The 16,988-nt window shown below is 34.8% G+C and overlaps 1 protein-coding gene across 1 annotated transcript; it reads left to right on the forward strand.

Annotated features, from left to right (window-relative positions):
- The first annotated feature begins 217 nt into the window (after nucleotides 1-217).
- On the forward strand, nucleotides 218-11,784 carry PEX13 (peroxisomal biogenesis factor 13). Its single transcript, XM_044663365.1, has 4 exons — nucleotides 218-333; nucleotides 3,121-3,815; nucleotides 5,863-5,988; nucleotides 10,407-11,784. Exons 1-4 carry the CDS (start codon nucleotides 242-244, stop codon nucleotides 10,703-10,705), a joined length of 1,212 nt encoding a protein of 403 aa, XP_044519300.1. The 5' UTR covers nucleotides 218-241; the 3' UTR covers nucleotides 10,706-11,784.
- The last annotated feature ends 5,204 nt before the right edge of the window (nucleotides 11,785-16,988 follow it).

A 16,988-nucleotide genomic window follows, 5' to 3' on the forward strand; every position in this document is an offset into this window, starting at 1 on the left:
TGTCTTCCACAGAATGTGGTTGCGTATCATCCATTAGCGCCTCCGTCCGACTTGAGACCTGCCCTTCCTCGTGGAAAGCCGAACCCTCGGTCTGGTTTCAGTGGGGCTGTGTACGGGGGGAGTCATCGGGTAGGTGGATGATTCGTCGCTCTTCTCGTCGGGTCTGCCGGCACGGGACGCACCGATGACCCCCGCTGGAGCCGCCGCCAAGCCGAGCGGGAGCAGGGCAGAGCCGCAGGAGATGGCGTCTCAGCCGCCCCCTCCGCCTAAGCCCTGGGAGACCAGGAGGATCCCCGGGGCTGGAACAGGACCGGGGCCTGGCCCCTCCTTCCAGTAAGTGTGGGGTCCCTTGGCTCATGCTGTTGGGGAGGCCGAGGAGACTCGGGGAGCGGCGGTTACAGTCGTTAGGTTCGGTCCCCTCCCCCAAACCCCCTCCGCACGGAGGCCTCCGGGGCGTCTAGTGGCTAGGGGTAAAGGGAAGGGCCCCGGCTCAGCTCCGGCGTTTCCCGGGAAGTGCGTCTGGACTAGCTGCGTTCCTGAGTGTTTCAGCCGATCAAGAAACGTTTGTTAAGCGCCCACTATACATTCCGAGCGCTGGGGACACTTGAGAAAGGCAGTCCGGCTGCCCATGGGGAGCGCACAGTCTAATGGAGGTAGCATGGGAACAATTACGCACATACACAAAAAAAAGCCGTTTGCAGGATAAATAATTAACAGAGGGAAGGTACTGGAATTAAGAAGGGTTAGGGAAGGTTTCCGGTAGAAGTGGGATTTTCATTGGCACTTAAAAAAATCCAGGGCAGTCAGTAGTCAGAGCTGAGGCGGTGTAGTCTAGAGATTCTAGCCAAAGAAAATGCCCAAAACTGAGAGATAGAGCATCTTGTTTATGAAGCAGACAAGAGACCAGTGTCACTCGCTCAAAAACATTGTATTGAGGGGATAGGTGTAAGAAGACTGTTGCAGTAGGAGGATTAGGTTTTGAAGGGCTTTGAATGCCAAACAGTGCATTATGTAAGAGGTCTATTAGAAGCACCTAGACTTTATTGAATGTGCAGGGTGAAATAATCGGTTAAGTTTTAGGAAAATGACTTTAGTGGCTGAATGGAGAATGGATTGAAATGGGATGAGACTTGAGACAGGCTAACCCCACCAGCAATCTATCTCAATAGTTCAGGTCTGAGATGGTGAGAGTCTGCACTAGAGAAAGAAGAGAACAGAGTATCCAAGCTGTCTGGTACCTCCTGAGCCAGAGTTTCTAAAGGAAGATTGTGCGTGTGTGTATGTATGTATGTATAGGATGCCTCTTTCCTGAAACCTGAGTGTTCAAGGAATAGAAATGAATCTCCGAATTTCCCTTTTCACTCAGAGCCTTGAAGGCTTTGCTCCTGATTTATTGGAAAGTGATTCCTTTCCAGTCCAAACTAGTTTGGTAATAACAGTGGCCCATCTTCCTAGGGCACTGAGTAACATGTAGAAACATTTGACTACTGGAGGCCTTAGTAAATGTTTATTGGAATGATTTTGTTCTTGTCCTGCCAAGTTCTGTTAATATTTAGGACTGGATTTTTGAAAAGGCATTTTCGTGCTTCTTCTACTCTACTGTCTCCAGTCTTATCTTCTGATGATTATTCTATGTTCAGTGCTGACGTGGAGTCAAAACATTAAATTTTACTCAGTCTCTGAAAAAAGCTACACTAGAATGTATCCCTGCTGAATTGCATCTCTAAGTGCACAACAAGCCCGGAAGCACATGAAAATAAGATTCAGGATTATTCACACAATAAAATGAGGTATCTTCTGGAAGCATTGGTCATTGTTCATAATAGTAGATGGAGGGGGGAGGAGCTGGGTGGCTCAGTGTATTGAGAGCCAGGCCTAGAGATGGGAGGTCCTAGATTCAAATCTAGCCTCAGACATTTCCCTAGCTGTGCCATCTTACTGTGTAGGCAGAACACTATGTTAGATACAGGAAAAATACAAAGATTAGATAAACCACAGCCCTTACCTTCATGAAATTTACAGACCAGTAAAAGAATATTGCACAGGCATATCTATAATATGCAATATCGCATATGATGCACAGTACTACAATATGGTAAGAATACAATATGTAAAAAGAGGGAGAGAAAGTTCTAGGCATTGGAACAGAAGCTGGAAAGAATACTAGATTATGTGATGTGTGTAGAGTGGAAGAGTTTAGCTACCTTGTAGGGGATATGAAGGATTAGAATATGAGATAGGACCAGAAGAACAGAGTAGCATCATGTTGTATATACAGGACTTTTCCTGCCAAAGAATTTGAACTTTCTTGACTAGGTCATAAGGAGGCCCTAAAATTTTTTGCAGGGAAGAGTGACATCAGATTTATGTATAAGGAAGATTATTCTAGCTAAAAGCCTATGTTGAAGCTTTTACACTTCTTTTCAGAATTCCCTATGCTTTTATTGTCTATATCATTCACATAGGCATTTAATCACATGCCATCGTATATTTTTATTAATCTCTGTAACTTGTGTCCCCAGTTCTATTATCAAGTATTAGAGGATAGGAACTATATTCTTCACAGTAATTATATGCCTTATGTTTGAGTAGAACTTTACATTTTATAATACTTTTAAATAGGACTTTGCAGTTTATAATTCTTTCTTGCATTGGTGGCAGAAACTGTTTAAATCAACTTTGTATCTCCTTTAGTGCCTAACAGTGTCTATATATAATAGTTTCAATGAATGACTGAATCTCATATGATCTTCACAAGCTTATGAAGTGAGCAAAAAATTTTTTTTACCTTTTAAGTATAGAACCCAATGGTATACTGTATCTCTTGTCTCAAAACCAGCCTATTTTAGGGGGAGGTTCTACTCCTGGAACTTTAACCACAAGGCACATAACACAAAGCAACTCAAAAAGACCTATGAAGGAATGAAGACAAAGTGCCTGTGCAGCTGGAAATAAATAAAAATATAGTAATTTTGTATCCCCTATGGGTATCTTATCTCAACTTAAGTGTATATTAGGAACTTAATAAGTAACATGCATTGAACTAGTATTTGAATGACTATCTTTGTAATGGATATGGATTCTGAATCTCTGAAATTTTCTTTTTTCTTTTTTTTTTAGATCTGCTGATTTGGGTCCTACTTTATTGACAAGGCCTGGGCAACCAACACTTACAAGAGTACCCCCACCAATTCTTCCAAGACCATCTCAGCAGACAGGAAACAGCAATCTGAACACTTTCAGACCTGCTTATACTTCCTTTTCTTCTGCTTATGGTGCATATGGAAATTCCTTTTATGGAAGCTACAATCCTTACAGTTATGGATATGGTGGGTTAGGGTATAATCGGTTCCGTATGGATGATCTTCCTCCTAGCAGATTTGTGCAGCAAGCTGAAGAAAGCAGCAGAGGTGCATTTCAATCCATCGAAAGTATTGTGCATGCATTTGCTTCTGTCAGTATGATGATGGATGCTACCTTTTCAGCTGTCTATAACAGTTTCAGAGCCGTTTTGGATGTAGCCAATCATTTTTCCCGATTGAAAATACATTTCACAAAAGTATTTTCAGCTTTTGCATTAGTTAGGACTATACGGTATCTGTATAGACGATTACAGCAGATGATGGGTTTAAGAAGGGGCTCTGAGAATGAGGATTTGTGGGCAGAAAGTGAAGGTACTGTGGCTTGCCTTGGCCCAGAAGACAGAGCAGCTAACTCTGCAAAATCTTGGCCAATATTCTTGTTCTTTGCTGTTATCCTTGGGGGTCCTTATCTTATCTGGAAACTGCTATCCACTCACAGTGAGGAAATAACAGGTAAGGACATTTGTAAGGTTACAAATAATCATATTTCTGTTATAAAGGAATGAAGTAACATAGCCACCTCAGGTTTTTAATGGATGAGGCATATTACCAGATTATAGAATAGCATTTCTGTTTTCCAGCCTTCTTTAGATATATTTTGAGTCAAGGATATTTTACATGGAAAAAGAATGATTAGGAAAAGATTTGTTGATTTAGTCATTGATTAACATAAACAAATATTCATTGCAAACCTACATTACTGCAAGGGCACTTCACTTGATGATAACCAGAATTTAAAAAACAAAAAACAAAAAAACATTTTCCTTGCCTTTCAACTACTGTGTCAATATAAGGCAGACTATGGTGAGTGTTATAGTACAAAATACTGAAGGAATTTAAAGTAGAGAATCATCACTTCTGACAGTTGTTGAGGGAAACCTTAAAGGAGTAATGTTTGAGCTAGTTCCAAAAAAAAAAAAAAAATGAATCAGATTTTTGAAGCTAATTTCAGAAGTTTCAGGGCCCAGGACTGCTTCTAGTCTGAAAGACTGCAAATTACGGAACAGTTGCCAATCTGTGTAGGTAAAAGGAACTATCTCACCCAGGAGTGAGTCATACAGTTCAGGATTAAAATTTAAAAAGCAAATGTGTTACATTTTCTAGGGTTTCAGAAAATTATGTATTTTGGCAGAAGGCTGTAATTAGGAAAATAATGGAAATGAGACAAGTTGGGACTGGATTATGAACTGATTTAAATACTTGCCGATAAGCTAACACAGTGCTTTAAGGTCTACAAAGTGCTTTATGTACTTCTCATTTGATCTTTACATGGTCCTTGAAATGTAATTATTACAGATACTCTATTTGTATAGATGAGCAAATGAACTGAGTGATTATTAAATCATTTTCTCATGGGTGCAAAATTAGTAAATGTTATAGGAGAGGTTTGAATCTAAGTCCCCTTGTTCTTTTAAAATGCAACATACTTTCTACTTAAGCTAAAAATTTTAATCTTTGTAGATAGTGGGATGTCACTGAAAATTTTTGAGTATAGTAGTATAACATATAAGACATGTTTTATCTAGATTGATCTAGCAAAAGTGTACAGTATGAATTACGGATAGAGAGTGGCAGAATACCAGTTAAGAGATTAGTATTAGAGTCCAGGTCAAAGGTACTAAAGCAATGTGGAAATAGAAAGGAGGAGTCTGATGGAAAAGATGTTTCAAAGTGCCTTGTTGCACATAATCCATTATTTTGTTAAATTGTAGCATTTCAATCAAGTTGAGTTAAGTGACTTATTTAGCTGTGTGGGATAATGAAGAGGAGAGAGGTAAGAAGTTCCAAGATTTTAAGTCCAGGCACTGAAATAATGGTGGTACCATTTAGAAAAAGAGCTAATTTAGGGGAGAATTTAGTAGCTTTGGTTGTAGGCTTAAATTTGAGGTGTTAAACAGAACATTAAAATGGAAATATCCAATAAGCAGAAACGTGAGTTCGGGTGTGAACATATAGATTTCAGAGTCAACTGTCTAAAGTTCATAGATAAATCTGTGAGTGTAAACAAACAAGAAGAGACGAATGTGCTTGTAGGAAGAGAAAGGAGCTTCAGGAAATTGAAGATGTTAAGTGTAAAGGTGAAAATTGTTGGGGCAAAGTCTTGGGGAGGGATTTGGGACAGATGGGATCAAAAGTACTTTACCAGTAGAAGGGTTAGCCAAAGAAAAAAAGTAACTTCCATTAAGGCTAGGAGGGGAAAGGACAGGAATGGAAAGACATACACAGGTAAAGAGAAGGAAAATTAGGGAGTTCACATTGTTTGGCCTCAATTTTCAGTAAAGTAGGAGTCACTGTGATGCCAAAAATAGAAGGTAAATAGAGGTTGAACAGTAGGAAAAGTTTGAAGTAGACTAAGAAGAATTCAATATTGATACATTTTTCTCCTGGTTCTCTGAGAAAATAAGATATTTTAGCATTTTTAAAATTGAATCTAGTAAAATGTTATTTTTCCTGCTGACATTTTGTTTTTCATTAATCTAATTCATAATTTGGAATATAGCTACTACCAATTGGGCGAGTGGTGAAGATGACCATGTTGTAGCTAGAGCAGAATATGATTTTGCTGCTGTATCTGAAGAAGAAATTTCTTTCCGGGCTGGTGATATGCTAAACTTGGCACCCAAAGGTAATATAGTTAAGTATTTCAAGAGTATTGGTGATATTTAATGTGTAATTCTGTGTTTTCTTCTTTGTGAAATTTTTTATTTGTGAATTTAAATACTCCTAATCGCCACTAAGGATCCAGGACACCATATTAATTCTTTATTATATAGTTGTATCTCATATGTTTAAAGCCTCAAAACCTTTTAGGAGAGAAATACAGCATTGGGATTTTGTCCAATAAAGATAAAAACAAAAAAGGAAACATTTTGGGTTTATATAGTGCCTCTTTTAGAGAATTCAAAATATGTGAATTCCAAACTGGAAGCAAATCCTCTCTTTGAAGAATAATGCATGTATAATAAAATAAATGACCAGGAATTATCTGCTAATTATTTAGGTCTCCTTTGGGACTACTACTCTTCCTTATAAAAATATGTTGCTATTTTTTGGTAATGGTATTGCATTTATATCAAAAATTCTGTGTGCTCATAGACCAGGAGCAATGCCAAATATTTTGAGAATTTATTTTTCAATTTTCAGTGACCTAGCAAATTAACTGAGAACTCCTTTTTTAAAAATTGCTGTTTTAATAACTTCAGGTGAAATTATTTTCATTCTTATTCCTCTGTAGTCACAGTAATAGGAATTTTTGTGGAGACTCAATTTGAATAGCAATATTGAGATCATAATTTTTGTATTAATTATTTTAAAAATATATCTGTTGTCTTTTTAAAGAAAACACTGGCTCTTTAAAGTTTTTAGCCAATTTTTACTTGAACGGATCTTTTAATGTGAAATTGGTTGGGCAGCTGTGCAGCACAGTGGATAAAGTGCCAGAATTGGAGTCAAGAAGATTTGAGTTCAATCCAACCTCAGACACTTAACTAGCTGTATGACCCTGAGCAAGTCATTTAATTTAACCCTCTTTGTTTCAATTTCCTCTTCTGTAAAATAAGCTGGAGAAAGAAATGGCAAACCACTGCAGTATCTTTGCTAAGAAATCCCCAAAGGGGGTCATGAAATGTTATACAGGACTGAAACAACTGAACAACAATAACAACAACATTGATTTGTTGTGTAAATGATTTGGAAATTCGAAGCTGTTAAACTGGTTAGCACTTGCTGAATATTGAAGGTAGCCTTTCCAACCTAGGAATCTTTACTTGGAGGTGCCAGATAATTCTTCTGATTGACTTGCTTATTTATGTTGTTATTAAATTACATAGTGTTTTTCTTCCATTGAAATACATAGTAAAGTAACAGCTTTGGAATTTGTCTATAGCACTTCCAGGAAAATAGGTGCTGTACAAATAGAGTGATTTATTTTTTTTAAGATTTTAAAAGATTTAATATTATGGCCATCTATGTGAAATGAGGTAAGAGACTAAAGATAAGTCAACATTAACATATAAAGATCAAATGATAGGGCAAAACAGCAGTGGAGAAATGAGTGCCCAGTAACCTAGAATGGTCCCCCTGTTGGGTAGTCTCAGGAACTCCCCATTACTTTATTTCCTCCCTTCTTCACCTCACTCTCTCTTCCTGATTGTCACTTTATACTTGTGCTGGTCCAGAATGAAGCTTGAAATGGCATAATTGGTTGAGGGAAGGAAATCTTCTATCCTATCCCTTTACTGCTGGCCTCTTTCCTCCTCCCTAGCCTATATTCTCTACAGAAAAGCCCAGGAGATTCAGAGTCTAGTAATCTTCTTAAAGTAAAGGAATGGTCTGTCCCCAAGTTCACCATTCATTGTCTTTCTTCATAGCAAATATCTCTGCACACAAATGGGCATTTGTCTAGGGGCAAGGAGAGGAAAGGAAGAGTCAAAAACAATTGTTTTATCCCACCTTTTTCTCATTGTTTTGCTGTCATTTGGGTCCTGAATATTGAAGCTGGAAGCAAACCTAAATCACTTATCATCTAGTCTGAGACATCTGGGAGGCCCCGTGGATAGGAGGCTTTGCTTGGAATTAGGAAGACCTGAAACCAAATCAGATACTAGCTGTGTAACCCTGGAGAAGTCACTTGACCTCTGCCCCAATTTCCTCAGCTATATAATGAGAGTAACAGTAATAAGAATCACTTAACTCCTAGAGTTGTTATAGGGATCAAATGAGATATTACTATAGTGCTTAGCACAGTGCCTGGCACATACTAGACACTTAACAAATACTTATTCCCTTCCCCTTTCTATAGTCCAATTCATTTTACAAATGAAGAAACTGAGAGCCAGAGAGGTCCAGTGATACTTCCAAAATCATCCTGCTAGTTAGTGTCAGAACTGGGTCTAGAACCCAGTCTCCTGCTTCACAGGTGTATGCTTTTCCCACTTGACAAGAAGGATAACTGCCAATCCCACAGTAAGGAAAAGGCCAAAATTATAGCCACTTAAACTCAAAAGATAAAGTCATTATTGGTACAAATAGTCTTCTATACCACAGTAGTCCCTGATGACTTCTCTATATTACAATACAATGTTGATGAAGACAATTTGGTGGGTATCAAAAGTGAAGAAGGATGTAGATCTAGTTTGTTCTTTTATATATGTTATGTGACTTTGATTGTGACAGAAATAAGTCATTTAACCTGTCAGTGGCCCAGGCAGCTTTCTTAAGACTTAATAGTTGTGGAGGAGTTGCCTATTTGCTTTGATAGATTGTTTCCAAATTGGGAATTCCCCAATTCAAGTCAGTGACAAATCTGAACTCTCCTTTTTAAAATCAAATGAAATTATCTGGAATCATCCAAGAAAAGTCAAATGCTATATTCCACATACTATTTCAAAAAGGAGGTCATGATATATTTTAGAAATAGTTCTCTCAAAAATGATTTAAAGGATTTTTGATGCTAATAGAGGAGATCAGATAAATAAGGTATTAGTTTGTGCTTCTTTTTTTTTTTTAAACCCTTACCTTCCATCTTGGAGTCAATACTGTGTATTGGCTCCAAGGCAGAAGAGTGGTAAGGGTAGGCAGTGGGGGTCAAGTGACTTGCCCAGGGTCACACAGCTGGGAAGTGTCTGGGGTCAGATTTGAACCTAGGACCTCCCATCTCTAGGCCTGGCTCTCAATCCACTGAGCTACCCAGCTGCCCCCATAGTTTGTGCTTTTTTAAGTTTGAAATATTTATTGTTACTCCTTTAAGCACCTTGTACTATTTAACTTTTTCTTTATGAAACCAAATAATTAGGTATGACTATAAAATTTTTTGTTTTTATTTTTCAGTCTAGACTTTTTCAAATGATAGGTGGTGTAGTGGATAGAACCCTAGAGTTCAGGAGTCAGAAGTTCAAATGTGACTTCAGGGACTTGGAAGCTTTGTGACCATGAGCAAGTCACTTAACCTCTGTCTATCCTAGTTTCTTCAACTGTAAAATGGAAATCATATTAGGGCCTTCCTTAGAGAGTTATTGTGAGGGTCAAATGAGACAATACTTGTAAAAGAACTTAGTACAGTAGGAGCTGGCATATAGTAGACTCATAAAAAATGCTTGTTCCTTTCCTATTCTCTCAATTGATTGTGTATGGATAACTCCTCTGGTCTTTATATAGAAGTGGAATCTAATATTTTAATTTGATTCCTCTGTTTTCTCCCCCTTCAAATAAAAGGCATGAATAAATACTTAAATGATTTGAACATTTTAGACTTTAAGCCTATTTCTAGGGACTAGTTCACTTAAGTTTTCTCCTTTGTTCTCTTAGAATAATTCTTTCTAAATTAATAAGGACGTCTTCATCTTCTGTGATGACCTGTATCTGTCTATACTATGTTTTTGAAAGATAACTGTGAACAGATTTAACAGTTGTCTTAAGATGCTATTTATAACTAGGTATACTGACATTAGAGCTTTAAAATATGAAAATAAATCTTTCAAAAGTGAGTATTTAAAACTTTTTTATAAGTTGCCTTTAAGTTTTTTAACTTTTTGCTAGAAATCTTGAATGCTCTAATAAAGTGTTTTTTTTTAATTTTGAATTTAGCCCAATATTCATTCCTTTGAAAATTTCAAAGCAATATTTTTTAGCATGTTCCTATATCACAGATGAAAAGGAATGTTTTCCTTGTAGCTTACCAAAAGGACAAAGAGGATATATAACACTTAATGTATTCTTTTCTGTGTTTTAGGGAATTATTTTTCCTATTAAAATGAAAGGTGAAGAAAAAATTGATTTTTGTCTTTGGTTTTGTAAGTTTGAAATGTGGAAAGATGTAAGCATTCCAGTGGATACTGTTTTGTATTTTTGAGAGGAATTAATTTCCTGATACATTTTTTGAATTATAATTGAAATGTATCATGTAAACAGAAGACTATTAAGGCATACTTAAAATTTGAATGTTACTTAGTATTTTATTTTTACTTTCTATTTTAGCATGTTTTACCTACTATATTTTAATGTCTAAAATATTTTATAATTACATTTTTTTTTCCTTCCCATCAGAACAACAGCCCAAAGTCCGTGGCTGGCTTCTTGCTAGCATTGATGGTCAAACAACAGGACTTGTGCCAGCTAATTATGTCAAAATTCTTGGTAAAAGAAGAGGTAGGAAAACAGTGGAATTGAATAAGATTACCGAGCAGCAACGAGCTTTTACCAACCCAGCACTAATTAATGGAACTACTGCTACTGACACATTGGAGGAGCAGGAAGCTGCCTTTGAATCTGTTTTTGTTGAAAATAATAAGGTTCCAGTTACATCTGACTCCACTAGCAAAAGTGGAGATAAACAAGATCTTTGATATCCTACGTATTTACTTACAATCGAACTGTTTTCAAAAAATAAGTTTTTTATATTTCTTTAAAAGAAATAGCCCACAATCTAATACAAACATTTATTTTGGCTATCCTAGGAGTTCTGCTGCTAGAAAATATTTAAGTTGTACTTTAGTAAACTGGTTCAGAACATGACCTGGTTGCATTCTACAAGATACTGGAGTAGGAAGTTTTCTAGGTCCTGAATTAAGACTGGCTGTTCTCATCAAATGCCCCATTGTTTTTTGAAAGAGTTATTTTGATGAGCTATGGAATATATTATTTATTGGAATGTAGAACTTGATTAAAACTTCTAAACAGATTGTCTCAGAATCCTCAGAAATTAGGAGATAATATAAAAATGTGAGAACTAGGCAAAAAACGATTTGTTGTTTTTTAAGGACTCTAAGGACTCAAAAGTGGTTTAAGGGCAGGTAGACAGAGATGTGTCCTGTAAGTAATAACTCCTGAATAATAAGAATTGTTTGACCTTATTGCAGCCCAGGTCTGCATCTTTAGCTTTTGAGTATATTTTTCCACCTTTTCTGGATAATTTCCCATTTATCCTTTTTTTTTTTTTAATATCTTGAAAAGTTCACTAGAAAAACTGTGAATAAAACTACTTCCTAGGATGATATTAAAGACCACACACAGCACCTAATTTTCACCCATGCATTTTTTAAAACTCCAGAATATGTCTCTCTTTGTGCTACATCTTTTGAGTTCTTAAAAACATGGCCACTTTTTGTAAAAAGAGAGTCAACATAGTATAGGTACTTTCCCCAAGAAAGCCTGAACATAAAAGCTCTTTCAGACTGAGTAAAATGATTCATTTAGTTCTTTAAATGCAGATGTTCAATTTTTTCATTAAAACCCTATTTCTATCTTAATTGTGATTGGTTTTTTTTAAATTTCACGAGCAGATAATCCTGCAAAGATATTTAAAATGCCATAGGTTGTTTCCTTTAGACTTAGGATTTTCAGTTAACACCATTCTATTAAGTAACCTACTTTGAATTCTTTGTTTAAATAATTTCAAATGCACTAAAATTCAGGGTGCTTAAATATCTTCTAGCAAAATCTGGAGATTCTTGTAAACCATGATGACAGTGATTGCTAAAAATAATTTTCTTTAACACTTTTTCTCAAAAGAGTGCTTTCAGATGATGTCTAAAACTTAATTATTTGATAGAATTATGAGTTAGTATGTTTTTACATTTATTCTCTTAAACTTTATATTCAGTAAATAATTTTATAATAGACTACAACACGAGTAGCCTAAATGAAAAGAAATTTACTTATTAACATCTCTGAAATTTGTTTTTAAATAGGCATTATTTAAATGAATACTCCTAAGAGGAAAATGAAACATCTTAGAATTTTAAAATGTGTAAGAGAGAAAAAGGTATAGATGAATTTCCTTGATATGTTACTTAGAGATTCAGCCAAGATAGATGAACAAGTCTTTAAATATCATTACTGACTTTTTTCAGTTTTTGTGGTTCATTCTCAAATGTAATTGCTGGGATCCAATTCATGGAATTTCTAAATCTCATACCAAAATTCTAGAGTAGGTAAGTTATTTAATTCAATGTTGGAACAGCCAAATTGAATGGGAGTACAATGGAAGTACAAAGCCCAGAAACTTGGTGGTGACCCATTTAATCTGACAGAAGTATAATTCCTAGGGATTGTGCTTGCTATTAAGAATGGAGAAATAACAGAGCACAAAGTAAATAAAGTGGATAAATATAACTTCCACTTCCATTAAGGTAGTTCTTATGTCCTTGATGTTTTTTAGTATGGTAGGTTGCTATAAATTATCTGACTGGTGAGTGTATGTATGTGTGGGAATCCCTATTTTACTGGAAAACCGGAAAGGAAATTAAGAATTTTGATAAGCAAAGAAAATCTTTGAACTTTCTGTTATCATGACCGTTACAATATAATTTTTCAGGTAGGGCTAAATTTATTTGCTGTTCAGGTCCCGAGTTTTTTCCTTTTTCAATTATTTAATTAAGGAGTGGATATTTTAAAGAAACTATTAACCAAAACATTTTCAAGTAAAATAATATCCTCACATTATCAATAAGCAGACATTTAGCATTCTCAGTTATTCTGACTGTATTTTTTGACCTATCAACTTAAAGAAAACAAAGTAAGGATACTGTAGTTTGTTAGTCATTTAATGTTTCCTTTTTGGATATTTTATTTAGTCTATCACTGTGTCATAACTATATATTAACTTGAATAAAATTATACTTTGTCTTGTGTTTTCTTAATGAAAAAAAAGACAGAAAATGGATACAGTTAAAATATATTTTATTTTTTAAATGATTGTGAAATCACATGTACTGTATAAATAAAAATAAATTAAACCATACTGATAATTTTCTGCAGGTGACCTGATATTTTGTTTTTCAATTCAGAAGTTATTAGAAGTGTTTTGTTAAGTTAACTTTTCTCATGTCATAAAAAGTGGACCTAGTACCATAACTATGTGTTTTTGGGCAAGTCACTTAACCATTTGTCTCAACTGTAAAAGTGGGAGAAACACTTGCCCTACCTATCTCACAGGGTTGTTGTGAGGATTGAATGAGATTGTGTATTTATGAAAATGATTTGAAAAGTGATATAGCAACTGTTTTGAGACACAGCCATGATTTTGGCAGCAGGTAGTATATTTATTAGAATGCTATATAACTATTAGTCTAGAAGAATGGGGGAGGGTGGGGAAGACAGTAAAAAATTTATAATTTTAAATTTTTGATAAAGGTTCTTGTAGAACAGAGGTTCTTAACCTGGGGTCCATGAACCCCTTTGTTGTCTATGGATAGATTTCAGAGTCCATTAACTTGGAGTAAGGAGGGGAATTTTTCGTTATTTTCCCTAACCTCCAACTAAAATTAACATTTCCATCAATTTTGAATGTAGGCAACAAACCATAAATGTCACTAGAATGCCATTGCAGTCCATGACATAAGAATGATTAAGAACCTCTGCTATAAAATTCAAATGTAGCCACTGGTAATAGTAATATTGTCATGTATAGGTAAAATACTTTTTCATCCTCAAAAACTTTCATTAATTATGATATAGTTATACATGGTACATATATAATCATTGCATATAATTCTGCACAAAATAAAGCAAAAAAAAAACTTATGCCAAATAATAGAGCAACTCATTTATTACAAAAAGCATGTTGAGATTTTTATGTTCATCCAGAAGAAAGAAATTAAATTTATTGTTTTTTTCTTCCCCAAAAGGTCTTTCATGTACAATTTTGTGCCGATTTATCTAAAACAGAAGGATGAATTGATCTGTTTTTCAGGTGGTTAAATCATGGAATATACATGTACTAAAAGTAATTTTTTTTTGAAATTCTGCATTTTTCTATTTCTTGAATATTTCCTTAAATCTCATTAATTTTAAACTTATGTAAAAACTCTGTTTTAAACCTCACTAAAAAAGTTGTATTCAATTTTTTATTTTTAAATTTTATTCATTTATAGTTGAATGTTAGTTTCATTTTTGTAAAATGAGTAAACTTGAATGATTTAGTTTAATGGCATTCAATTAGAATGAATGAAATTATATTATGGTAACATATGTCTTAAGGGAAATTTCATTAACAGGAATTTTACAAGTACTTTACCTGTACCTTAATGCCACTTGGAAGAAAAAATTGTTGAGTGTGAAGAGAAATATAAAATTTCTAGAAATTTTGAAGCCATGAAGGAATTTTCTTTGGAAGTGAAGGAATTTGGGGGAGGTACATGGCAAGAGGCAAAGGACTCCAAATTTGAAGGGAAAAATCAAAACATACACAATACTTATTCATTAGGACCTTTTCTAGCTAAATATATTGTTTAAGGAACCTGGAAATGAATATACTTGGCTAGTTCAGAAATTAATCATTCTGAGAATTAAGAGATATGAAATGTTTTTCCTCTTTAATTTTGGGAGCCTTCATAGTGTATCAACTAGTTTAAATTGAAATTCTTATATTGAGACAGCAATAAGTGTTTTAAGGATACATAATTGAAAAATTAAGCTCTTTTTTAGACATAAACATTGATTTTTTTTCTCTCTCTCAGGCAATGTGTTCTATGTACCATCTTTTTATGACTCTTGTGTCTCAACAATACCCAACATAAATTGACCCATGAATTCTTCAATTCAAGCTCTTCGATTTATTCAGATTACTTCTTTCCTTCTGTAAGTGACCCTGTACTAAAAAGTTTGAGATTTTTTTCATGGTTTCTTTTCCTATTTTCATATCCCTCAAAATAAAGCAAAATCCTTTCCATAAGCCAGATTACTCATTTGGTTGGGTAAAAATCTAAAACTTAGATAATCTCTTATTGAGATCTGTTTTGTATTTTAATTCCCATTTTAATAATTTACTAAATTTGTCCACCTTTCTAATCTTATTGACAGTTGCTGAACATGCCAGTTTTCCTAAAGAGATTGCTTTGCACAGTTTTCTTTTTGAAATTTTCCCTTTTGTGTCATGAAGTTCTTTACAAAGGAAAAAAATAGCACTTGACCTTTCATTGTGCTTGTACAATGAATCATTAGTTCTAAATGTGATATTAATACAGTGTTAAATTTGATAATTTACATTCACAAATATGAGGAAAGTATGTTTTATTTTCCTAGGCCAACTTAAGTGGTACAATTATTGGCTTTTCACTCTTCTATCATGTTTTACTGGATATTCTGGTATGCTAATGGATATTATAGATATCTAGTTAAAGTAGTAAAGCAAAAAGCAACATAAATGCTCCATTTAAGCCCCCCCCATTCTAAGTTATTGAAGCCGAGCACACAGTAAAGATGTTATATTCTTGAATTCTTTAACCTATTGTTATCCAGATTTAGTTTTTCTAGCTAGCAGCAAATTCTGTGGCTCTATAAAGTTCTAACAGAGATTTTGGAATTTGTAAGGTTGGGCCACTTCCTCCCCTCCACCCCAGCATTTAGAGAAAAGTCTGCAAGTTATCTAAACAAACAATTCAGTTATATCTGAAACATGAATCATTCCCAAGATTTTCAAGTAGCTAATTATATGAAATTTTATAATAAAAAAAAAATCTGTGTTGTATGTCTAGCCTTTTACTATGTTAAATTTTTTTACTTCCTCAAATTTAATCCATGCCTTCTAACAAGCTACTTCACTTTTTTTTAGAACTGAATGTTGCTGATCAACTAAGGAATTTGAAGTAACTGAAATTTTTTTTTTCTGTAATGCACTTTTACAAGACAAACAATTCAATATCAAGGATCTATTCTTTTAAACAAAAATGTATAAGACAACTTCCAGGGTCAGCATATAGTCTATAACTTTTATGGTGCTATGTGATTATAATGGGTGTTTATGATCCTATTTTAAAGCAGGAAAAATGCCTTCTGAAATATCAAGGAAAGATGATCAGAATAGTTTAATGCATTTTGTGTTCTAATGCATTCTTTTTAATAAGTTGATAATTCAGTGCATGTGTGCGTGCATGTGTTTATTCTGTTAGCCAAAAAATTCACCAGATTATCCATACATTCTAGGTAAACATGACTTTATTGTAGTTGACCTATTTACATGTGAAAAGTCAGCTTTTTTTTCTAAACACCTTCCATCTTAGAATCAATACTGTGTATTGGCTCTAAGGCAGAAGAGTGGTAAGGGCTAGGCCCTGGGGGTTAAGTGACTTGCCCAGGATCACACAGCAAGGAAGTGTCTGAGGTTAGATTTGAACCCAAGACCTCCCATCTCTGGGCCTGACTCTCAATCCACTGAGCCACCCAGCTGCCCCCCACAGTCAACTTTTAAAGACCAGCTAAAGTTAAATTCTTAATGTTAATGTCTACACATTTATTATCATGTAGTCAAGATATTTTAAGCTTCAAAATACAATAAAACTTTATTGCTAGGGGGGCAGCTGGGTAGCTCAGTGGATTGAGAGCCAGGCCTAGAGACAGAAGGTCCTGGGTTCAAATCCAGCCTCAGACACTTCCCAGCTGTGTGACCCTGGGCAGGTCACTTGACCCCCATTGCCTACCCTTACCAATCTTCCACCTATATAAGTCAATACACAGAAGTTAAGGGTTTAAAATTTTAAAAAAAATAATCTATAAAAAAAAACCTTTATTGCCAGGGGCTAGAGATTGTAAATAGTTTAAATTGAAAAAATAAGTTAACTAGGTTTTGCTTCTTATACATTAATAACAATAGTAAACCATTTTGAAAATCATAATTAGTCTGTAGATTTT

Source organism: Gracilinanus agilis, chromosome 2 (assembly GCF_016433145.1).
Source record: "Gracilinanus agilis isolate LMUSP501 chromosome 2, AgileGrace, whole genome shotgun sequence".
Lineage (NCBI taxonomy): Eukaryota > Metazoa > Chordata > Mammalia > Didelphimorphia > Didelphidae > Gracilinanus > Gracilinanus agilis.